This window comes from Gracilinanus agilis, chromosome 1, assembly GCF_016433145.1.
Source record: "Gracilinanus agilis isolate LMUSP501 chromosome 1, AgileGrace, whole genome shotgun sequence".
Taxonomy (NCBI): domain Eukaryota; kingdom Metazoa; phylum Chordata; class Mammalia; order Didelphimorphia; family Didelphidae; genus Gracilinanus; species Gracilinanus agilis.
In genome coordinates, this window is record NC_058130.1 from 518,297,231 (window position 1) to 518,322,713 (window position 25,483).

A 25,483-nucleotide genomic window follows, 5' to 3' on the forward strand; every position below is an offset into this window, starting at 1 on the left:
AAGAAAGAAAGAAAGAAAGAAAGAAAGAAAGAAAGAAAGAAAGAAAGAAAGGAAGGAAGGAAGGAAGGAAGAAAGGAAGAAAGGAAGAAAGGAAGAAAGAAAGAAAGAAGCTTGCCCAACCTAGATAAGTGTAGATAAGTGTAGGTGAGAGGAGAGAGGAAAAGTGGAGGGGAGGTAGAAAACTAACTGGAGATGTACTTTTACACACAATAAAATTGATCCCGTTAGGAAAATCAATGGTTCTTATTATGGAATGGAAATAAAACAGTTTTTAGAATTCAAAATTTTTCTTAGATGTTGCTGATACAACTCTGAGAAGCAAAATTTCTTTTTGTGCAGTACTAAGATAGCCTATAATCAGTTCAAAGATCTTTAGTTTCTTATGGTCTCCTCTACATCCAAATTTAAGACTAGTTTTCCAAATAAAAAATTTGCAATGCAATGTTTTTTTTTTTATTTGAACTATTAGCAATCTATATTTAAACTCACCAAGGTTTAAATGAGTAAAACAACAGAGGAATGACAGAAAATACTCCTTTTGCTGAAGTAAAATCATCCATTCTAAATATTTTTAGATTATGCTATATCATTTTTTAAATTTGTAAAGATACTTTATTTTACCAATTATATGTAATAATTTTCTACATAAGTTTTCTGAAGTTATATGATCCAAATTGTCTCCCTTCCTTCCCTCTTCCCAAAGCTGGTAATTCTACATCATTTTTATCAACTGTACAAACAAATGCACTTCATGTTCTTTACTGATAATATATGCTATTCTACATTCCAGAAAATGACCACTGCAGTAGTGATCATTTGGGAAAAGTCATGTTATTCTTTCTTTAATATTAAAAGGAAGATGCAAAATACCTGGAAAATCCATTCTAACAAGTTATGAATAAGCTTCAAACGACGAGACATTTATTTATAATTAAACAAGTTGGAGAAAAGACTATATTCTTTTTGGTAAAAAGTTTAAAAAACAAAGATATTATATTTTTATATATAGGCAACATGGAACAATAAATAAAGAACAATGCTTGGAGTTAGGATATTTAAGTTCAAAACTGTCTCTGACATGCAGTGATTGAGTGACAATGAACAAGTCAGTTAGTTCTTTGTGCCCACAGGTTAATCTCTAAAACTACAAAGGAGATGCTGATCTGCATTGATAAAGGGAAATTCCTTGACCTGAGTTCCTGATACAGATGAAATAAGAACCCTAAGGGGGGGGGGGGGAAAGATGCTTATTCCTTTTGGCCTAAACTCCTTGAACACTAAAACTTTATAAACTTTTGCCTTTCTTGACATTTAAGACATTCAATTATGGAGAGGCAAGAAGTGAATAAATTAGAATCTACCTCTCTGATTTTTAAGTTTGTAGTAGGTCTACCATAGTAATATTCAATATAAATTTTCAAGGGTAGGAGTACATGATGAAAGGAAAAAAATCTAACTCTGCCCCCCTTTCACATCATTTTTTTCCTCTTAAAGGTGTATACTTTTCAAATGACACTAAATTTCCCCCCTCAATTTCTGAATCTTGACGCTGTTTTCCAATGTGTTAGCTATGCATCTCAGCTTTGTGTCATCTGCAAATGTAATATGTCATCTATGCCTTTCTCCAGGCCATTAGTAAAAATGTTCAACAGTGTAAGGCCAAATACTCATCTGGAAGGCTCTCCATTGGAGACTTTCTTCCATTTAATCATTTGATTACCTATTCTTGGGATCAGTTAACCAAGCTGATTCCACTTAACTGTATTATCATCTAGCCTTCATCTTTCCATTTTGTAACCAAGAATAGAACGAGAAACTTTGCCCAAAAATTTGCTAGAATGTAGGTAAACTATATCTGAACAGAAACTGAATCTGCCATTTTAGTAACACCATCCAAAAAAAAGAGAACTAACTATGGAAGATGTTTCCTGCCAAATCAATTCAATTTCAGGAAACATTTATTAAGTACTGACTGTGTGCCAGAACTCAAGGAGTTTTTATTTTCCTTGGGGAAGAGCAACACGTACAAAGATCAGTAAATATAAAATATACATAAAGTAATCATTTGGAAATAATTGTTGGGTGATATTTATTGATCTTACTGTCCAGACATTTTAAAATGATATGTACTTCAATTGCAAATCAAACTAGCAAGTATTTTATTATGTTATCAACTGTATGCAAGGTGTCTAGGGATCCTTATTTGAATTTCTTGGTCATGTGGGCAGTTGAAAGTATTGGTTTGGTCACTGTCTAGCCAACGCTAGCTACTTTTTTCCATTTGTATGCTCTCGTTTAATTTTGTTGATAATTAATTTTAGTCACTATTCCTGGGAATCTTTATAATCATGTGAATATTCTTTTTATGACAGTATAAAAATAAGGAATAAAAAGGCAGAGAGAAACAAAGAGACACAAGCAGAGACAGAGACAGAGAAAGAAAAATAGAGACAGAGCAAGGAAGAGGGGGAATGGAGAAAGAGAGAATGAGAAAGACAGAGTCAGAGACGAGAAACAGAAAGAGTTGCTTTATGCCAGAACAACCCAAGGCAGATCTACCAGGAAGCCAATGTTGTTTTGTTTTGGCAGTTGTGTTGCTCTTCATCTTTTTTTTTATAGTGGTAAAGTTCATATCATGCTCAAAAAGTCATTATTCTATTGATTATGGCCCCAAAATTCTTTATTTTTATAGCCAATGTGCTTCATGAAAAGGAAACCTATTGCTTATAAAATAATGCCAAATAAACGCATTTCTATATATGTCTGTATAAAAATTATGTATATAAATATTATATATATGCATATATGTCTATTAGTTTGTACCATGGAAGAATAAGTTAGGTTAATACAAGTAGAAGGAAATGAAGATATCCAAAGATACCAAATATGTGTTCTTCCTTCAATATAGGCAAAGTACCATGAGCTTAAAAAGAAAATTCCATTTGAAGTGAAAAAAAAAAAAAGGTTGGGCTTTTGAAAATCAACAAGTGCTCTTTGAACTTTCTTAAAAATGTTTTGATATTATAAGGCCATTTGGTGTAGTTTTACTCGAAATAGCACATTTAGTTGCAACACAAGCCTTGAAGTTAAGTGGTTAGTTTAATGAAACAGAGTTTCCATAGTTACCACAGAACAGAGGATAACTTTTATTTCTTTGTAAGCCAGGAAGGAGCTTAACAGAGGAGAGATTAAGCAAACAAACCTAGCAGGTTTATTATATAGGGTTTCATACTTGATTGACTTTAAAAGAGAAGAGAATTTCTTGATAAACAGGATGTTAACTTTTAAAAAAAATGAAATCTGTATCAACATGTTAAGAAGAATGCTAATGTGGTGTTTTCTTTTTCTTTGGGCATTGCCACCATATTCTGAATCCGGGAGGAAACTGGCTTAATACAACATCTACAGGAGATAGAGTCTGCTTATAGCATTTTGTTAATAAACCATGTCATATCTAAGTTGTTTAAAAAATAGCATACTAAAGGCAATAACAGATTGCTACACATAAGAACTCATGCAATCTTGGGTCTAACTTTATTATTCATTATAAACATTCTCATTTTAAAGGCCTGATGGGAGGGAAATGGGAATCTATCATAGTGAAGATGTCTTCTAGTGCCAGTTTCATTGTTTTCCAGTTTAGCATTGAGATGTGTTCACACTGAAGTGTTAATGGAGGTCAGTGTTGCTGCTCTCCTTTGCTGTGTCTAACCAAACGAGTTCTTACACAGTTGACTGTTGAGAAACCAAATGATGTACTTTCCGGTATTTCACCTTCAGCTCGTGAGCCTTTAAAGCCTCAGTGATTAACAGGACTTTTACAAAGTTTCTATGTAGTTACAAGGACAGCTTCAATCTTCTGTCATTTTTTTGCATTAGCTATGATTATGCTTTTACCACAAAAATGCATTTGTTTTAAAGGTAACAATACAGACTGGGAGAATAGCTTATGTTTCATCTATATTTATCAGCACTCACTGTACATTTGTGTCTTCATTACCAGGAAATATTAAGGGACATTGTGCCATCTATTCCTGTTTACAGTTTATTATGCAGAGATAGGAAACACTTAGCATGTAAAATGAATGTAGAAATTATTCCTGGATAGAAACACGGACATTTCCCACTCGTTGGCTCTTTCTCCTCCATCACCGGATCAGAGTGTAATTGTCAGTAATCAGGCCTGCTTGCTGCTGATAAAACCACTCTGAATGCTAGCAGCCTTCTTTGTGTGATGACTCAATTATTCCAGAAGTGCCTCATCAAATCTGCCCCATCAGCTGGGCTAATAAATAAGGAGAAGAAACTGGCCCCCCAAAGCAAATTATAAATCCATTTGCATTAACCATTTCGCTGGTCCATGATCTAGGCAGAAATAAGCATGGCAGATTGTGTTAAGCTTATTTGAATATGTTTATAATGTTTACAGCATGCAACCTTTTTTTTTTTGCACAAGGTGTTGGAATTATCAGTCATGAATAGCATCTAAATGCAGTTATGTTAATTACAGAAAGGCCTTAGGCATCTTTGAGGGATATTTTGTTGCTTAAATCAGGTGAAAGTTAAACCCTTCTGCTAGGAGAAATATGATCCTGCACATGTTATTAGAATTGCTTCAGAGTTTAAGGGGAGAAGGCCAGTGTTGTGTTTTTACAGGTATGAGGACAAATACTGATATTATGATGCCTACCAGCATAGGCACAATTACTCCATATCCATCACAATGGAAAATTGAAGTTATTTTGTTATGTGTGTGACCTCAGTGGTCTGCAAATCAAACAAAATAAGCACCAGGAGGAGAGCATTACTTTGGTTTTCTGTTGCTCCCTTTGTACTCAAAATTCCTAGAAATATTGCATACAGTTGCAGTGGGAAAAGGTGGGCAGGTCAGAGTCTATGATTAAACATGGACATGGTGAATTTGGGCATTCATTGACAAACATTATTTTGATTCTCCTTTGAAAAATGACAAAGTGTACCTAATGGCAATTCATTTTGTTAGTGTTCCTTGAATTACTCTTAATAACTTGGGAAAATGGAAAAGAGAAGGAAAAAAGGAAGGAAGGAAGGAAGGAAGGAAGGAAGGAAGGAAGGAAGGAAGGAAGGAAAGAAACGAAGTAGGGAAAGAAGACAATCATTTGATTGCTAAGCAACTGAATGGTTTTGTTGAATGTCTAATACATTTTAAATATGAAATGAGCTTTCCCTAAAAGTAAATGATGCCATTATCCCAGCATCAGGTCATATACTTTCAGTTATTGTTCCCTACTCTTCCCCACCATTCCCTCCCTTTTTTTATTTTATTTTTTGCCAAACCATTTATACTTTGTCACTCAATCTTCCATAATCAACAACATAGCTAGCTGGCATTGAGTGATGATAGGTAAAGTCTAGTTACATGGGAAAAAAAGGTTTTCTTGAAACTGAAACCCAAAACTTAGTCTCAGTATCATGACCTAACTAGCCTATAGAACTAAGTAGTTCAAATTAATGAAAAGTAGTAAGTGAAGAAAAGGCATAGTTTGAAAGTTACCATTGTACATAAATACATTTTCTGCTAAGTTTTTAACCAGTCACCTATTTCATGGGGTAGGGACTAGTAGGAGTCAATGACATAGATCCTATTAAGGGTAATATTAGTTCAGCAACATGTAACAAATGGAGAATTTTAGGATCAGACCAAGATTACACAGTTAAAGAACTCATATGGGTTTAGTCAACCAACTGATCTACTTAAGCAAAACCTGAATGGCCTCTGAATTGAGTGATTAGTTTGTTCAAAGACGATGAAAGAGGTCTATCTAAATGATGATCTGGCATGCTATCCTACAGATGGAAAACATAAAATAAATAGTACTACGAATGCATTCTTTTTGCTCACTTCTACTTTAACAACAGTCCCTCACTGATAACAAGAAATGAATTAAGCAAATTTAGTTCACACAAATAATTTCTTTAGTCATTTAGACTTCATATATAGGGTGTATTCATAATTAGAATAGTTTTGTAACTCCTAGAGGAACACGGCCCAAGGGATAAGGATACCAAACAATCATGCAGATGTTAGGAAAATGAATTTTGGGGTGTTTACTCAAAGTTCTGGAACTTTAGGAATATCCCTATTCATCATTCTCACCTTGCCTATACACAAGAAAGTCTGAATATATTGGCATATATGACTGCAGAAATAATGTAATCAATTAACTTAAAAGATTTCAAAAGTCTTTCAGTTCAGTGCAAATAAAAGGCATAGGATAACAGATAGCGACCTGGAAGGAATCTTAGAGGTCACTTAGTAACACCTCCTCATTTTATTTAATTAATTTTTCTAAACCTGTAACTTCTGTCTTAGAACCAATTCTAAGTTTCGGTTCTAAGGTAGAAGAGAGGTAAAGGCTAGGCAGTTGGGATCAAGTGACTTGCCAGGGTCACAGTTCACAGCTAGAAATGATCTGAGGCCACATTTGAACCCCAATGCCCCCAACTCAACTCTATTCAACTGAGCAACCTAGCTGCCCCTACCCCTCATTTTACTGAAGAGGAACTGAGACTAAAGAAAGATCTTGCCCAAAGTCACACAAGTAGAAAGCATCAGTCAGGATTTGTACTTAGGTCCTTCTCCTCCAAATTCATTAAATCTTTCCCTTTACTATGTTGCCCCTTGTAAGTCTTCCACATATATTCCTGGTCTATAATTGCATCATGGCATTAGCTATGAAAGTAATAATCTGCTTTCTCCACAAAATTCTGCACTTTGAATTTGGTTTGAAAACTTAAAATAAGAAACCTGTTAACAACCTAAGTAGTTTGAAATCTATCACAGGAGGCTGCCTGCTTTCAAACTATAGTCACAGTTTGGGGATCTATTTGGTACCTAGATCACATTACATTAGGGTGTGTCGCTCGGCACGACACAATATAATTTGACAGACTCTTTTTATAACGTGACAGATGCATTCCATTGTGTCACAGATTTTAAGAACGACCACATCTTTTTCAAGAGTGGCTGCCATTCACCCATGAACCAGCTGTAGAGGCAATGAGGCCTCATTATTAGCAGGTTGTAAAGCAGACAAACGTAGGGTTTCGTAATCAGTCTGTTTCCTTAAAAATGTCATCTAATACAGAGTACACCTAAGAAGTGTGTAACCTGTTAAGTTAGAGACCCTTGAGCTATCCCTTGTTTTTAACTATATAAGTAAGAACCTGAGCTAGTATTTGCTAGACCAACCACAGACCTGTTTGTTCCTCCAGGTAGAAAAGGTAGAAAAGTTAGTTTCCCCACTAACTCTTTATGAACTTAGCCAAGTTACCTGCCTTAGGTAACTGCAGCAGGAATTACCTTTTAAGGACATCTTAGGATGCTTTTAAGTGATGCAAAGAGGTTTAAGAGTAAATTAATCCTCGAAATGTTATGATGTTATAGAATGAACTTAAGATGCACAGCCTTGGTGTAGTAACACAACAAATACATACTGCAACGTTACTTGATCCACATCTGAAACCCTAATAGCATTTGTGTATCTGAGGAAGAACACTGATGTCTTTCAAATGACAGAGTCCTCTGATACTTACACATTTTCCCTTCACCTGTATTTTTGTATACGAAGACTCTTCATGAACACTTATTATGGGGAAGCAGATTTCTAAAAGTTATATTTTGACTCTGCCCTCTTTGCACTCTTCCAAGTGGATCTCAGCTGTGCTGTCTTAACTCTCAATCCCAGGAGACAAGAGAGACAGCAGATGGGGTTAGGGCAGAGGGCTGAAGCATCTGACGGCAAACGGCCTGGTTGTTGAGTGGAAGCTGTGAGCGTCAGGAAGCTACTTTTCCCCTGAGAACCAACTAACCACTGAAGAAAGTTGAAAATGAGCCCTTTGAGAAACGCTATTAAAAGTAGTAAAAAATTGCAATTGTGCAGATGATGTGCTGCTGTGTGCTTATTCGGATGCTAATGAGTTTGACATTAGGGAACTCAGAGGGTTTACAGCTACTCCCTTATGTGATTCAATTCTTTATTGGCAATCTTTGAGAAAATAAATGGAAAATGTATTGCTAATAAATACATAACACGATAGGGTATTAGACAAAAAGCCGTTACTTTCAGAATTTCGAAAAGAGCTTTATTCACCAGTGTGACCATTTTTCCAGCATCTTTTGTTTTAGATTAGTGTGTGGCAAACAAAGAGGAATAAGCAGGTGGAAAGCTTCAAAACTCTTTTTTAGAACTGAGGGTGAAGTAGAATATTCAGTAAAAGACATTTGTAGGAAAAGCATACTTCTTTTCTAGTGGTAATGAAATGTGAGCTGGGAATTTCCAAGTTTCGATGCTTACCTCAAGATCAATAAAGTGTTCTTCCACTTGAGAGAGGGATGTACTCTCCTTTTCCCAAGAGTTGCTAAAAATGAGTTTTAAAAGTCCATATCTATTGAAGAGTGATACTTTTGCAAGCAGCATCAGCATGGAAAAAGTGTCCAGTCAGTACAGTATGTTGATGTCCACATAAAATATCTTCTCTTTCATACTTGAAAATGTTTTAACCTATCTCACCCCCTAAAACCCTTGAAACCACTATTCCTTTAGATTCACTTTAATAAGATGTATGTATGATGTACATGATAGGTGGGTAAAAAGATCCCTTTCCAGTATGGTGAGTGCAAGACACTGAATTTCAGTTTTCTCTTGAGCACTAAATGGACTGAAAGCTGATTCCATTCTCAACCCTTGGGGCAAAAATAGAAGTGATATGGTAGATGTATTGTGACTGAAAGCAAAGTAAACAAAAGATGAATTAATCCTTTAGAGAGCACATTCAAGTGTTGGGTTTTTTTTTAAAACTCGGTACCTTTATTATTAAAACATTATTAATGACAGAGCTGTAAACATAATGAAATATATATATATATATATGGCTTTCTGCCTTACCTTACTATAGGTTACATCTGGATCCTTGTCAAAACTTTGCAGTTCTAAAGTTAAGAAGTTAAAGTGAAAAGCAACCCCTTTATCCTTCCCATTTCTAAATTTGTCTGACAAAATATACTTCTACCAAAAAGATGAATAGGTGACTTCTGAAACATTAAAACTTTTTATTCCGTATAGACGCTACAGTAAAAATATGGAGGTAAGACTGTTACTGGGCTATTTCACCAATCAGCATTTATTAGAGCTGTTTCACTTTTTACTTGCTTTACCTGACATATATTGATAGATATATTTCCTTATTTTCTTTTTTTTTTATCTTAAGAGAATGCATGTCAGGATTTCTCACTAACGCAGACAAGCAATCTTTAGTCACTCTGAAGGACCGACGCATTCAAATTTGGCATACCATTACACCTGTGAGCAGAAAAAGGTGAGGTAGAAACTGTTTTTTAATTAGAAAACAGATCTCACTTATAGATATCAAACTCAATCAAAACCTTTCTAGAAAGGATTTTGTCTAGAATGCTACATTTTCCACTCTTGACTTGCTTTGTGAGAAATTGGTTGCGGTGTTGAATTCAGAAATTTCATAGTTGTTAATGGCACAGTCAACGAATATGTATTTTAAAATATTAAATACATACATTTCCTGAACCTACACTTCTACACATTGATTCGTGTTTTTTCCCCAAGAATGTTTGCCCCAAAGTCTTAATCAAAATAGGATTATTCTAATTCTAATCAATGAATTTGGGGAAATCAGTTTGGTTAAATATTGTTATTGAATATGCTGATTTTAAGGTTAAAAAACAAAGGATTATGACTTCATAATTGTTCTGATTATACCATGGACAGTTTACAAAAGACTGAGAAGCAGGTTTTCATTAAAAAATCATTATGAGTTACTTCTATGTCTGTTAGGAAGCATTTTTTATGTTAAGCATATTTTATAATAGGCAAATCTTAAAAAGTGTCTTTAAGAAATCAAAAGGGAACACTTTAAATAGTTGTTTGTATTGAGTTTCTTTTTTTTAAAAAAAAGAGGGACATTATACGCAAACATATAGATATTGATGAGTTCTTTTAACGAAAAGCTGCCAGTTGCTCCTTAGTTTCATGAAGCTATGACTCTGCCCTCTAATGCCTTGGTAAAGCAGACTAATAGAAATCCTTGGCACACGTTAGTTACCTAAGGGAATAATAGAACTATTTGCTGTAGTCGTTTGGCAAAAGGACATAAACATATGGCTTTAGTCTATATTCAGCCCTGCCAGTTGTGCAAAGTTGCATGGATGAGGTATACAACAGCAGCGACAACTCAGATCAGGAATGAGACTCACAATAAATCATCCTCATTACAAAGCTATCCAGGCTTGCTTCTGTTCCTAGGTTTCCTTCATTGCAAATATATTTTCAAGTGACTCTGTAGTAAATCCCCTCTGAAAAACACCTTACTTGTTATAAGCATACATGGCACTTGATCTCAGGAACAGCTATATCAGAGATGGATTATATTTATGAGATCTCAAATACAATGTACTTTTTCCTTTCGATTTAGTGTTTGTATTGTAGAGACAAAAAAAAAAGGATAAGCAAGTGGGGGTGGCACACATTTAGAGTAATCACATACAGAGCTTTCAACTTTCTTGTGAAGTATCAAGGACAATGCTACAAGGAACAAGAAGTGGAAATCAAGGACAGTATACTATGAAGTAATCATCAAAATTCAGAGGGCTAATAAATATCTTCATAAATCATATTTTTAAAATTGTACTTTTGATAGGAAGCTTAGGAGCTTCCATCTCCACCCCAAAATGAGCTGCTATTACCACCTTACTAAAACATTACTATTCTATGGGAGGCATTAATAAACATACACCAAGGAAAGGCAGGAAAATGAGGATCAAAGAAGAGAAAACAGAAAGATAAAACTTGTTTAAGTACAATATCCCTGAAAACATTTTTACCATTTATTGTTGCAATATTACACATTTATATTGTTCTCCTTTACTTATAACTTGGAATCAGAACTCATTTTTATGCTTTCCTCCCCGTGCAAGAGAGAAATGTATTTTTTTCATATCCAAATACCAATGCTTAAAATAAAATCATACCCAAATTATAAAAAAAAAGGCAAGTCGGCAGTGGATGCTTTGTTCTTCAATCTAGCCAAACTTAATGCCAAGGTATTGGCATCACCTGTCTGTTTCATTTTCTGGGCTTTAGCCTTTTCCAACTTTCTGTGTTTCTCTCTGTCATTTTTGTAAAATGTTGGCTTTAAAAAATGAAATATGTACCAAGGACAAAAGGCCTCCTCCTGGAGAGAAATGCGTAGAATCCTTTTTATCCAATGCTAACAGCCATTATTCTTACACATACCATGAGTTCTCCATGATTAAAAATAATAGCCCACAAAGAATAATATGAAATAGTACAAAACCACAATGTCACTGAGGATATTAGGAGAGAACCAAGTTAAACTTGTCATCATGTTTTTTTAAAAAAGAATAGTTATTCAAATTAAATATACATGAAGAATTATAATATTCTCCTATATGTGTATGCATTTCCTAGACAGAACTTAGGTTCATTATATATATTTATATACATATAAAGGATTTATATAATGAATGTACATACATTTGCTGGATAACATTTGGGTTAATTATAGATATAGATTATAGCTTTCAAAATGCCTTAAATATTCCTCCTAAAATCATGTGACTATAAAAGATTATTATGCAAGTATATGTATATGTACAATTTAGAAAATAATAGTGACTACTTAAATGATAACTTTATCTTAAATAATTCATGGTCTATAATTGACAAAACAAGTATTTAATGATTAAAACACAAATGAAAAGTCTAATATTTCTCACACAAATCTCAATTTGAGGGGGGAAAGTGAAGTATATTAGTGGATGGGAACCAAACATTAGATAAACAAAAAGAGGACTTTTTGCAATCGTTTCATCCAATTACCTTTGCTTTGATAAATGTAAACCAACTCACAAAGGAAAATAATATTAGAGTCAATTCCTAGATGATTTAAGCTTAAGTAAAATCAGAAATAAAGGGGGAAGTAGGTGTCTTGGTAGATGTAGAGCCAATACTGGAGATGTCTTTGTTTTAAATTTGGTCTCAGGGATTTCCTAGCTATGTGATCCTGGCCAAGTCACTTAAACCCTATTTTCTAGTATTTATTACTCCTCTGCCTTAGAATGTATATTTAGTATTGATTCAATGACAGAAGGTAAAGGTTTTTAAAAAGCATACATATAAGTGTAAAAATCGAATATTGAAATTATTTTCTCTCTTTTAAACATACTCCATGTTTCCTAGTAAGTGCTTCACATATTTGGTTAATGGACCAAAGCATTTTTGACCTATAATATATAGTCATGTTATTTAAAGTTTTTTGATAGGATTTTTAAACTTCAATAACTATTGATATATTGATATTGATATTACTAAGATTCTCCCATACCCCCAGATTTATGGTATAATCAGTGAATTTAAAGGACATCTTTTCTTCCTTTCCTAGATCATAAACTTAAGGAAAAGACCTTATAGAGCAACTATTCAAATATCTCATTTTACAAATGAGGAAACTGAAACCTATAAAGTTTACGTAACTTGCCCAAAGTCACATGACTAGTAAGTGGCAGTCCCTTTTCTCTGTTCTTACTTCTCTAAAGCTTTTCTAACTTTATTTCCTTTCTAACTTTATTTTCCTTTCAGTTTTGTTATTTCCTTCTTTTTTCTTATCCTTTTTCCCATCTTGCATTAAGACCTTTCCTTGGAGGCACTGTGTATTTTGTATTAAAGATATTGTAACATAGCAGAAGGCTCAAACAAGAACTACACTATTTTTTTAATGTGTAACAGTTCTGCTCAGGTTGCTAGGGAAGAGGTAAAGTAGTTCTCTTTCTGTTGCTTCCTTGTCTAGAGAAGGTACAAAATTCACCTGTCCTGAGTCTTCATTGCCCTACTGATAAGGACTTTGCTCTAGCACTGACTGAAGTTCTTGACTTGTTCATACATACGAGCTCTATCTTTGGGCTTGAGTTTGAAAAGAAGTTAGACAAAGAGAGGGAATATATAAAGATACAAATATGGTCCCCTTAACATCCACAAAATCTTCCAGGGAATCATACAGCCCTTCCAAGGCGCTCTATAAATCAAAGAACTTGTGTCACGTGGAGGACGTGGACCAATTCAGACACACGGACTGATAGAAAGTCTGAAACAGACATATACTGAGATCTGGATGAAATCCAGCACACATACAGATTGCCTGCCAGAAAAGAAAGAGCCATCAACAAACAAGAGATGAGAAGTAGGACTGGCATTATAGAGAAACTTAACATAGAGGGATAATCTAGACTTCTCATTGTCCTAAGATTGTGGGTCATATGAACTGTAAGACCACTTGATTACTGATGAAATCTGAATTCTTTCCTCTTGCAAGAAAGCCTCATCCGGAGCAGTCTGTATGTAGTCCAGATGGCTGTAATGGCCCCTGGAGTAATGCAGGCTCACCAGAAGAGAGGGTTGCTGGACTTCCTGGCACCCTTAAGTTCTTTCCTTTTTCGTGGGGATCAGGGGGAGGGAGGAGAGAACTTTGGTAATAGGTTAAATATGGTTTCTTGGGGAAGCAGAGACCCAGGGAAGAGTAAAAGGGAGTTTCCTTATGTCTATGCATTCATGTAAGAATTCTTTCTATTTTTTGTTAGGTGAAATAAAGCCTGTCCCGTAGTCAATGTTTTGGTGGCCTGCATGCTTGCATGAGAGTTGAGGGCCCATAAAAAGACATGAAGCAAATTCTAATGTTCCCAGGGAAAACCTTGGGTCAGGGCAGGAGTCAAAGAAATTTATTTAGAGAGATCCTCAAGGTGAACCAAATAGACATGAGCCCCAAACTGCTTTCCTATAGTGATATGGACTATGAGTTACATTCTTGTATTTTAAAATTCATCTCTTTGATAAAGCCATAATTTCTAACAACAGAAAAATCATAAAAATTCAGACATTTTTGTAATTTTTATTTCCACAGGAAAAAATAGACTTAAGTAAAGACACTTTGAGAAAGCTAAAGTGATTTGATTTATGTCAATGGTAATCATAGAGGACTAGCTTTTTATTTTGACTGGCTATGATATATGCTATATTTTTAAATCAGGCCATAAAGTGCACAAAAGGCTTTAAAAATATTGAAGGCTTTTATGCAAAAACCAACCCACTGTTTTGAATGAAGAAGTGAGTCACCCAGTTTTTACTAAATTTATTATGACATTGTCAATACTCAAGGTTTAAAATGGGGAAAATAATGTGTAAAAACCTTTATATTCTTTTCTACTACCTTATGTATGATTTCTGAGGCATGTGATAACTGATTACCTCTTTTGTACTCTGTAAGATGTACAAGAAAGGCATATTTCAATATTTTGCTGTTTTTAATGTGAATATGCCTACTGCAGTGAAATAATCCCCACCTCTAACAAACATTTATAAAAATATATTTTATTCTTGGAGCATTAGATTTGATTTTTCCAAAACGAAATCTGTAATCTAGCCAATATAAAAGCAGGAAAATCTAACTGAAAAAGACAAAGAATTCTCAGGAATTTCCATGTCTAGCTACTGGTTTCTCAGATACCTGAGGCTTATGTTTTAACTGATGTCTACAAAAGAGATTGATTCAGATCATGATTGTCAAAAGGTACCACTCACTTATATTTTGAACTTTTCCATTCATCATCAATTTGTATGGCATATTTAGAAACTAGATTTACCAGTTTTCTTATTCTTATGGCGTGATGGAAAGAGGTAAAGTCCAATCAATACACCATATTTTGTGAACCCAAACCAGTTTGCTTTCTTTTTTTTTTGTAGAGTCCACCTGAAAGGTTTTAATTTCATGAATGAGTTTTTATTTTTATTTCAATATATATTCTACAACTGGAGGACAATGGCTCACCAAAATACAATTATGAAACCAGTATTCTGTGCACAATACAAATGGAAAGCCATGAATATTTATGCATTACTTCCATTGACTTTAATGGGGAGGTCGCTGCATGGGATGATGGCAGAATTGTCTGGCTTCTTGATAGCTAAACTAAAAAAAAAAAAAAAAGAAGAAGAAGAAGAAGTAGATTTAAAACTGCTGGAAGGTTACATTTAAATGTATTTATGTAACTTTTATTTGTATGTACCAGGCCTCTTTGTACCCTATGCTTCAATTTTGGAAAAGAAACTCATTGATTTAATCTTCACTTGCCTTTTGGGGAATTTGTCAGAGAGTGCTTTTGGAGAGTTAATAGTACCTGTGTGGCTGTATAGTATTAGGCTCATGTTGTGTTGATTTTAACTCAGGGGAACAGTTTTCTCCAAAATACTTCATGGTCTTCACCATTTTAACCCTCACATGGTCCAGATCGCTCTTAATCTAGTTATTCATTTAGCACATGGTTGGGGGGGTGGAGTGGAGTTGCATGAGTTGAACCACTTTATATGCAACAGAGATACTCATGGGAGGAGGATGATTTCACAATGCAATGCTCACCATCCTTAGTAAGCCTAGCCATTTTAATCCTGGGCTGTTTCAACATCTGTCATAAATTTGTGTGGTTTTCAAAAAGGAGAAAATTGATAAGAAAAAAAATTCACCTATGTTGCTTTTATTGTTGTTCTCCCCTTGTTGGATATTTTTAAAAATATTCATCACAATGAACCCTGTTATTTGGACTAAAGTAACTGCTGTTCAGTGAAAGCAGTGAACACTTTTTGTTTCATAATTTAAAAAGCAGCACAATGATTGGTGTGGTATTTATTATGAAATGATGACAAAAGAGTACCAGTGGTTTTAATAGTTTTAGCTTATAAGAGCTGTTGTTAATTTTGTCTGTAGAGTTGCAGGTGAAATAATGCACAATGGATAAATAGTCTATATTGGTTTAACTGAACATAATATATAGTGTGTTCTGGAGTTGTTTGTCTCAATAGACTATAGTAATCAAAAGTAATGAACCTATTATGTGCAGGACCTTGGAGAGCATAGAATGGCAGTAAAAGTGTGGCACATAAAAGGTTTATTAAAGGAAATTAAAGTCCATCATTGCCACACCTGCTCCCCTATTATAAGTCTATGGCAGGTCAGTGCCTTCAATCACAACTCAGCATCAGAGAACAGAGACACGTTTCCCATTACCATTGCAGTCACACTGCATACAGTCTATTCTCAGTTTTTAAAGATGGGAGCAACTGAACCTTCTGCTTCTGGTTTTCAGAGAGAGAAAAAAATTAACTCGTATTTAAGAATTTTACCTGATAAAACACAGCTCTGACTTAACCTAATAAAACGTTTAAGTGTATTTGGAAGGTGGTAGACACTGGTCAGCAAGACAGATATTGCCTTCTCACAATCCAAATGCAAATATGTACATTGTACTTAGTCATATTTTAAAGTCTCCCATTAAGAAGTTTTGGGAAACTTTATATTGTCTTATTTTGCATTAATCAGAAGTCGCCATCCTTGCTAATTATTACAATCATTTCCTGAATCACCACTGTATTTCCAAGTGAAAATGCATACCATTTGTTCTTCATGTTATGTTTGATGTGGTAGTTTTTCCTGTATTTGAGAACACAATGTTTCAGAAAAGGATGAGAAAGATCAAGAATGCAAGATTTGGAGTAGCACAAAGAAGCTTTTGAGGTTGGTTTTTTAAGTATCTGTGTTCATTGGAACCACCATGCTTTTGATAACTGGCTCTTTGTGACAGAAGTGCCTGAATCATCTGCAAACACTTGTGGACAATGGAATCTAACCTTAAAAGTTGTTCTTTTTCTTTTCCAGATGCAATCAATATTTTTTCATAGCCTATGGATTATTAGGAGAATTATATATACTATATATATATATATGTATATATGAAAACCCTAACTATCCTAAGGATATATGTTTGTATGCCTTTAGAGCCAGGATGTATTTTGTAAGCAAGGATATTCTATTTTTCATTCTAACTTTCACAGCATCTCAATTCACAATTGTGCCCAGGATGGATATTTTGGATATTTTGGTCAGTGGCAAAGGAAGTAAACTCAAGATTTTGTGTTAATGTTACAGATGGATGCAGATGCTGAAGATAAAAGGCTGCATACTCGCTCAAAAGGAACCAAGGGTGAGTTAGCAAGCAGGTTCCATGACACCTTGCCCATAACACCATGAAATATGGTTGTTCTTATGTTTGGTCCCTAATGTGTAGTCACAGTATATATAGTTTCCTCAGGGCTCCCTTTTTTAATCAAGCCAGAACATAGGCTGCTGGCATTGAAAGACACAAGGCTATTAGTTAGGAGTTAAAGAGGATAGAAAAGTCCATGGAACTGCATGATGTTTGACAATTGGAAAAAATGACATAGAGAATGGAGTTGGGCATTGTGTGAAACAATATAATGTTAGACAAGGGAAGTATGCTTCAGTGAGACCCTCAAAATGTTATGGTGACCTTTAGCAGTCAAATGAAAGTGCAGATTTTTTAGTTCATTGCCAAAACAGGTTTTAATTTTATATTACCTAGTTTAGTGGCTCCCAGTCTAAACTTAGTTCCAGTAAAAGGAGACTGTTTGTTTTTTGACTGTCCCCTCTGGGATTTTTCAGCAGCTCTGCAAAGTGATGTTTGAAAGGTTTAACTTGTCGGTTAGCCCTCTCTTTTTGTAAGCAACAGATGGTAATGTAATATTGAAATATAAACAGGCCCTTGATGTTCTAAACATCTGGAAAGCAAGATTGACTAGCATTATAACCCCTCAAGGAAAATAACTTTTTATTATAATTAGTAATATTTTTTGTGACCCTTAATTCTGAGTGGAAAACTTGATGCTTAGTATGGCATGTGAGAGGATAAGCAAAGTAGATACGTTGCTTCTGAATAGAATCATCTCTCAATTTCAGTTTGCCTAGCTAAGGAAATGGGCAATAGCATTTGAAACAACACAATCACATTTAGAAAATATTTTAAGAATAGAAGACTCAAATTGTTAGACAAATGAAATACTTTTATTATCTTGTTATTTTATTATTTAGTTGAAGTCAGCAACTCCTATTCAATTAAAACCCATAACAACAGAATAAAAAAATAAATTCAAAGAAGATTTATAAATTTTTCAAAGGTTGGATCACCAGCAATAGAGACTTGGAATTTCCTCTACTCTAAACAAAAGTTTTATTCTGTATTCTTTTCCTAATTGAGTTCAGGCACTTAATTTTAAGTTCCATTGAAGATACAGATAAAGAATATCTTTATGGACCAATATATTGTAATAAAGAGTTCCTAGACAATAAACATTTTATCATCAAAATCCATACCTTAATAGTATGCTAATCCAGATATTTTGGTTGACTGCTGACTCTCATCAGATCAGCCTTAAGTTCAGTGAGCTGAATTTCTTGGTTTGAATTCTAAAAGACACACTGTTATTGCAAACTACTTGTCTGCCATAGTATTTAGAAGTGAATCTGATCTGAAATTTTACTTTGACTTCAATTCACACACACACACACACACACACACACACACACACACACACACACACACACACACATCAAACAAGAATGATCTCCTAGACGTAAAACAAATGTCATTGCTTGTGCTTTCAGGAGTACTCTTTGAAAACACCTGTTATATCTGCCAATCTGCTGTTTATCCTTGTGTGGGCAGATATTGATAAATACATGATTCAAGCTTTCTACATTCCTATCTCAGAATCCATCATAAAGCCAAAGATTTTTCTTTTTTATTTCCTACTTTTCTGATGGATGACTATTGCTATTGCCCAGCTGAAGTGTTATCGCTTCCTCTTACAGATACTTAGTTTACCTAACACAGTTCTGAAAATTATTCAAGCAATCAAGTGTGTCATTCACAATTACAAACATGTTTAGTATCAAATTAAGTCACCTACATTTTCTCAGTATAACACTTTGTTCTGAACGGCTACTAGGGACTAGGAAAAATTTATGGCAAGAAATTTCTCCAACTCAAGTTGCAAATCTTGCTATATAATGCTATATTGCTACTTTATTAAATTATAGTATATATTTGTTTGTGTGTATGTTGTATGTTGCATACTATGGGTATTTATTGATGATGATTTTCATAGGCAGAAAAATAGATAGAAAGAAAGTTCAAGATCTTCTTCTAACCTATAATAGAGTGAGAATGGCCAAGTCACTTAACCTCACAATGTCCCAAGGTAACTCTCAAAGAATAATTGAGTATGATGTATTTAATACTTACCTTAAATTATAGGATTGAGTTAGTCAAAAGAAAGTTTATACACTAGGAGTTCTCATGCACTGATGAAATCACAGAACTATAGCATGCACACATTATCTGAATCTGACTCTGTCTCTACGTATCTCTCTTCATGTGTCTCTCTCCACATACATATCTTACTATGTATGTGTACAAAGACATGTCTAGGGGCAGCTAGGTAGCTAAGTAAGAGCCAGACTCAGAAACGCGAGGTCCTAGGTTCAAATCTGGCCTCAGACACTTCCTACCTGTGTGACCCTGGGCAAGTCACTTAACCCCCATTGCCTAGTCCTTACTGCTTTTCTGCCTTAGAATCAATCCTTAGAATCAATACACAACATTGATTCTAAGGCATGAGGTAAGGGTTTAAAGAAAAACAGACATGTCTGTATCTATACAACTGGTATCTATAGAGCTTATTATGGTCTATAAAGCTTCAGTTCATTTGATCCTTACAACTTTGCTGCAAGGTAGCCACTTGCTATTCATGTAATTATCTCCATATACAGATGAGGAAGATAGGGCTCAGAATTTGCCCCAGGGCACTCAGCTAGCAAATATGAAATGGAGAATTCATACCAGCTATTTCTTGACACCAACCCTAATATTTTTCCTTTATACTATGCTATACTATCTCTCATCTATAGTTAGATGAGCAAATATATACATATCTATGTACTTGTATCTGTATGTACTTCTGTATACTATGTACTTATATAAATATTAGGACATACTCAGTCTTTTCAATTCAGATATTCAAATGGATTTGTGATCTATTAAATTTGGATATCCAACAAATCATAAAATGTAACTTCTTGAACATTCAATAAAATGAAAATAAAAAATGATCAGTAGTTCTTAGCTATAGTTTTTCTTATTGTGATCCCCATCTCATATTAAATACTATCTTAAAGGGATAGTAACTTGATAGTAGATTTTATAATCACAGAGTGCCAAAATTACCAAAGAATTAATATTAAATTCAGTAGAACAGACCACAAGGATCTACCCTCTTTTAAGGAAAAAGAAACTAGGAAGAATTACAGTCCAGATGAGGCAAACCCACACAAGGAAAAATGAACCAAATTAAAGTGGGGGTGGGGGGCTAAGATTTTGCTAACAATTCCATGGTCATTAGATGGAGGCATATGCAGAGTTTGAGAGGAATAGGATGAAAAACAGAAAACTGACTAAGTTTTTCTTTCTCTTTTTCTTAACAGTGCAAGTAGACTCTCTGGTACAGGAGCTCAGGTAAGAATTCATCTAAATCATTTTTCCTAATGTCCATTGTTCTAAATCAAGAAAATTAATGATCTCTGTTAAGACTGAAGATCACTGTTTTAGGACAAAAATAAAAGCACTGAGAGAATATGCCCTCTGATATAACTATTATCTCTCTTGAAAAACGGAATAATTCATTTACTTAAATTCAATAAACATTTAAGTATTGGCATCTTATGGCATCTTATCAAGTACTCATTCATTTACAGTTCAGCACTCACCTAATGAATTTAAAGACCTCAAAAGTTTGTCAGGAGGGGGCAGCTGGGTAGCTCAGTGGATTGAGAGCCAGGCCTGGAGACGGGAGGTCCTAGGTTCAAATCCGGCCTCAGACACTTCCCAGCTGTGTGACCCTGGGCAAGTCACTTGACCCCCATTGCCCACCCTTACCAATCTTCCACCTATAAGTCAATACACAGAAGTTAAAGGGTTTAAAATAAAAAAAAAATTAAAAAAAAAAGTTTGTCAGGAACTTCTTGGATAAAATGTGGCAACACCTAAAGAGAGAATACAAGCTCCATAATGTAATAAATCATGAAACGTAAGGAAAGTAAATTTACCTAAAAAGTTTCAGCTATCCCCTGACTCAAAGATTAATGTAATTCTATGAAAATTTGAAACCTAGAAAAGTTTTATATAATATTCTTTTAACTAAACAAAGGGGTTTTATTGAAGGGATAATACTTCAATTTTCCACTTTATTTAATAAATGTATATAGTTAAAGATAACATTGTCCATGGAGATATCTTTAAATGATGAATTAGTTATTTTAATTAATAAACTCATTTAATGTAAACAACCAGTTGAGAGAATTTGGGGGTAAAAGATGAAAACTATATTGGAAAACAAGATGTGGTAGAAATTATATTGAACTTGGAGTATGAAGACCTGGGCTCAAATCCAAACTTGACCTTTAATTAGCTGCCTGAGCTTTGGCAAGTCATTTCATATCTTTGGGCCTCTATTTCCTCACCTATGAAGTGAGGCGGTTGGAAAAGATGACCTCTGAGTTCTTTTCCAGGTCTGAGGGTTTATGATCCTGTCTCCTGAATTGGCTCATTCTATTTTTTCTCTACTTATATTGGATTACCAGCACTTCTTGGCTTTCTCTTAGCTTTAATTAACTATATAATTTTGTCAATTGTATACTTTGTATAGATATAATCTTAATTTCAAATCTATAATTTGCTGATTTGGGAGAGTGGTCAAATATTCCTATACTTAAGCATTTTTTTAAACCCTTGTATTTCTGTGTATTGTCTCATAGGTGGAAGATTGGTAAGGGTGGGCAATGGGGGTCAAGTGACTTGCCCAGGGTCACACAGCTGGGAAGTGTCTGAGGCCGGGTTTGAACCCAGGACCTCCTGTCTCTAGGCCTGACTCTCAATCCACTGAGCTACCCAGCTGCCCCTTAAGCATTTTTTTCTTAAAAGTTCTTTTTTCAGTTTTTCAGAATAATTTAAAAGTACACCAGATTTCCTTGGGAAGGTAAATCGTATGGATAAAAACAAATAAACATTAAAATGTGTGCAAAGTAGAAATTATTTAACAGTGAATGATAATATGCATTTATAAAACCTCTTAATTAATGAAAATGCCATTAAAGTATTTATTCTCTTGTAATACTTTTCATTCACCAGGCATTTTTATTCATTCTTCCATTATTCTACATTCATGCGTTAAAAGGAAGTTTGAGTAAAAAGTGTACCCTTTCCAAAACAATGTGGTGCATGTGTCCTTGAGAGAAATGTTTGTAATATTAAGTTTCCCATAAGCATCTGAAATATCAGAGAACCTGTACTATATAGCATAACAGAATAAACAGGTTTTTGAAAACAACCTGTGCTTAGTGTTTTGTGAGCATGGGCTATCTTAAATAATACTCTGTCAGGGACAGATGGGTAGCTCAGTGGATTGAGAGTCAGGCCTAGAGACGGGAGGTCTTAGGTTTAAATCTGGCCTCAGACACTTCCCAGCTGTGTGACCCTGGGCAAGTCACTTGACCCCCATTGCCTAACCCTTACCACTCTTCCACCGAGGAGCCAATACACAGAAGTTAAGGGTTTAAAAAATAAAAATAAAAAAATTAATAATACTGTGTCACTGACGTCATTCTGTCAGTAATCTAGTATGCTTGTTCATTGAACAAGTATTTCTTGGTAGAATATTAGTACTTTAGTACTGCTATTATCGCTTGATAAAGTTTGTTAGTACAGAACTCATGGCTTTCTTACTGTACTGAATTCTTTCTGTAAGAACTTGTCATTTAAATTTCTCTTTTAAATTTAGGTCTCTAAAATTTTAACAGAGATACACAAATTCCTTTTTGCAGTAGGATGGGAAATATGGAACTGACTGATTTTTAAGTGCAATTTTTAAAAAATGCATTATTCCTATTTTAGATGTATATCATCTGACAACTCACTCTCCCATTTTCTTATCTCATTTAGAAATGACAAAATATTATATATTTAGACTTCTCTACTTGAAAACCACTACTTAAGCTTATAAACTCTGGTTGTAATGCTATTCATTTCAAATCCATAATTAAGTATTTAATGAAATTTCCTTGATTGCCTATCTTCCAAGTTAATTTTGGTAGTAATTTCTAGAAAGATTGTGTGTTGTAAGTGACACAATAACAATTCATGTAGTAATCGAAATAACTAATATAGCACTTTAAGGTTTCTGAAACATGTTATATGAATATTACTTCATTTGGTCTTTACAACAACCCTATGACTATTAGTATCCTCATTTTGCAGATAAAAAGTCTGAAGTTGAGAGAAGTTAAATGACTTGCCTGCAGTCCCACAGTTAGTACCTGAGGAAAGATTAGAGCTCAAGTCTTCTTGAAAGTACGAGAATTTCTCAAACTAGTTTGGTCCTTTTTACTGACACATTACCAAAGTGAATGAATCCTTTCATTTCTATATAACAATTCTCAGTTTTCAAGACTTGGTTCCAAAGAATGGATTAAATAAGGTTATTTTCAGTTTTTGAGTCAACAACATTAGTGGGCAAAGTCTTTTATGAGAGATTCCTAGGAAAGCATTTTTCCACAAAGGAGTATTAAAGGAGTCTAGCACTTCCTTCTTGTACTAGGTGCCTGCCTGAAAAGCTAATATTTCTCTCAACTCCTCCATATATAGGGGAGTTGCTTATTGTCACTTGATCTATAGAAATCACTTCCCTTCTCGGTCAGTTGTGCACCTGACTCTTGAGGCAGACTCCTAATGAATTCCTCAAGTTAAGGTGGGCTTATTACATGGCAAAAGGCCAAAAAGCAAAGTGCTTTGAAGCACATGCTCACAATGGTCTGGTGAAAGAAAGTTATGGATCACTGCTGTGATATAGCAACCAATAAACCCATCATGACTTTGAGTTGATTAAAAGAGGAAATGCTTGAAACTGAGGTTCTTATGATACACTGGTTATATCCAATCTGGAGTACCATGGTCATTTCTGGACTACACATGCTAGGAAAGATATTGATGAGCTGGATAATATTCAGGGGAAAGTGGCTAGGATGGAGAGAGCACTCAAAAGCATGTCATTAAAAACTAGTCAAGGAAACTGGGAGCATTTGACCTAGATAAGAAAAGCTTGGGGAGGCAATTGGAGCATAAGAGCTATCTTCAAGTAAATACATAGGACCACAGATTTGGAGCTAGAAGGTAACCTGAAGGCCATCTACTCTGGACCATTTTACTGAGAAACATAGACATAGTATGTGGAAGAACCACAATTCAAACCCAAGCCATACTATTCAAAATTCATCCTCTGACTACCCCAATGCTGCCTGAAGGGCTGTCAAGAAGAAGGAGTATACCTGAACTACCTAACCCCACAGGAGAGAAAGAGAACCAATGGTTTTGGCCTGTTGAGTAATTTTCTGTGGCTCCCTATTGTCTCTAGAATAAAATATAACTACCTCTGTGTCTGGCATTTAAAACTCTATATTTCAGTCTAACCTATCTTTACAAAGTGTTGCCTCAATTATGGACAAACCAATTATGTACTAGAGATAGTTTATCCTGGCTTACAGGAGTCATTGTTAACATTTCAATATGAGCATTTCTATCTCTGAAATCAGTAAATGCTATAAATTGAGACTTCATTGTTATGTTGATTTCTAGATTTCAGAAAATGATGAAAAATATTAACAATGCATATCAAATGCAAAAGCATATTTTGTGCATATTTTTTCAGAGAGATCACTATTAAAAATTTGCTATCATACCACTTGTGGCCCACTACATATTCTATTCTGTTTTTTTCACTTCTGAACATTTATGGAAATTGTCCTCCATACCTGTAATGTTTTCTCTCCTTACCACTACCTTCCAGAATCCATTTTCCTTCAAAGCCCTGCTCCAGTATTATCTTTTTTAGGAGATCAATTCCTCTACTACTGTTGTTGTTGTTCTTCCTGACTCCAAAAAAATGTCTTTGCATTTAGTCTATATATCTTTATTTGTGAAGTTGTTATTCTTTCCTGGTAGAATATGAATTCCTTGGAAGCAAGCATTATTGCAATTTTTTCTTTGTATCCTCAGCACTTAGCAAAGTATTTTCTTGGCACATACTAAGCATTTACAGAATGCTTGTTGAGTTAATTCTAAATCTAAAGGTAAATATGAAGTTCGGTAAAGGAATAGGGATGGCCTGTATGAATATAGAAATGAGATCTTACAGGCTGTATTCATAGAACACTAAAGAGTCCAATTTTTAGAGAATATAGAATATTTAAAGGGGAGTATTGAGTATATGTAAAATAAGGCTGAAAAGCCATGGTAAAGTCAGAATATGACTGGACTTAACTACCAGATTAGGAATTTATGGTTTATACCAGTGATGGGCAAACTACAGCCAGATGTTGGGAGGGGGGCCTGAAATGTTCTATCCCACAGGGCGACATTATTCCTAATCTGTCGAATACAATGAAT

General features: G+C 34.6%; 1 protein-coding gene across 1 annotated transcript in view; it reads left to right on the forward strand.

The window, feature by feature from the left end:
* The window catches only part of ST18 (ST18 C2H2C-type zinc finger transcription factor), a 353,171-nt gene that overhangs the window by 191,282 nt on the left and 136,406 nt on the right, over nt 1–25,483 (forward strand). The window contains exons 3-5 of the mRNA XM_044658018.1: nt 9,250–9,357; nt 17,062–17,116; nt 20,473–20,503. Of these exons, the coding sequence (XP_044513953.1) occupies nt 17,062–17,116; nt 20,473–20,503 (86 nt within the window). The 5' untranslated portion in view covers nt 9,250–9,357. The remainder of the gene's footprint in view (nt 1–9,249; nt 9,358–17,061; nt 17,117–20,472; nt 20,504–25,483) is intronic.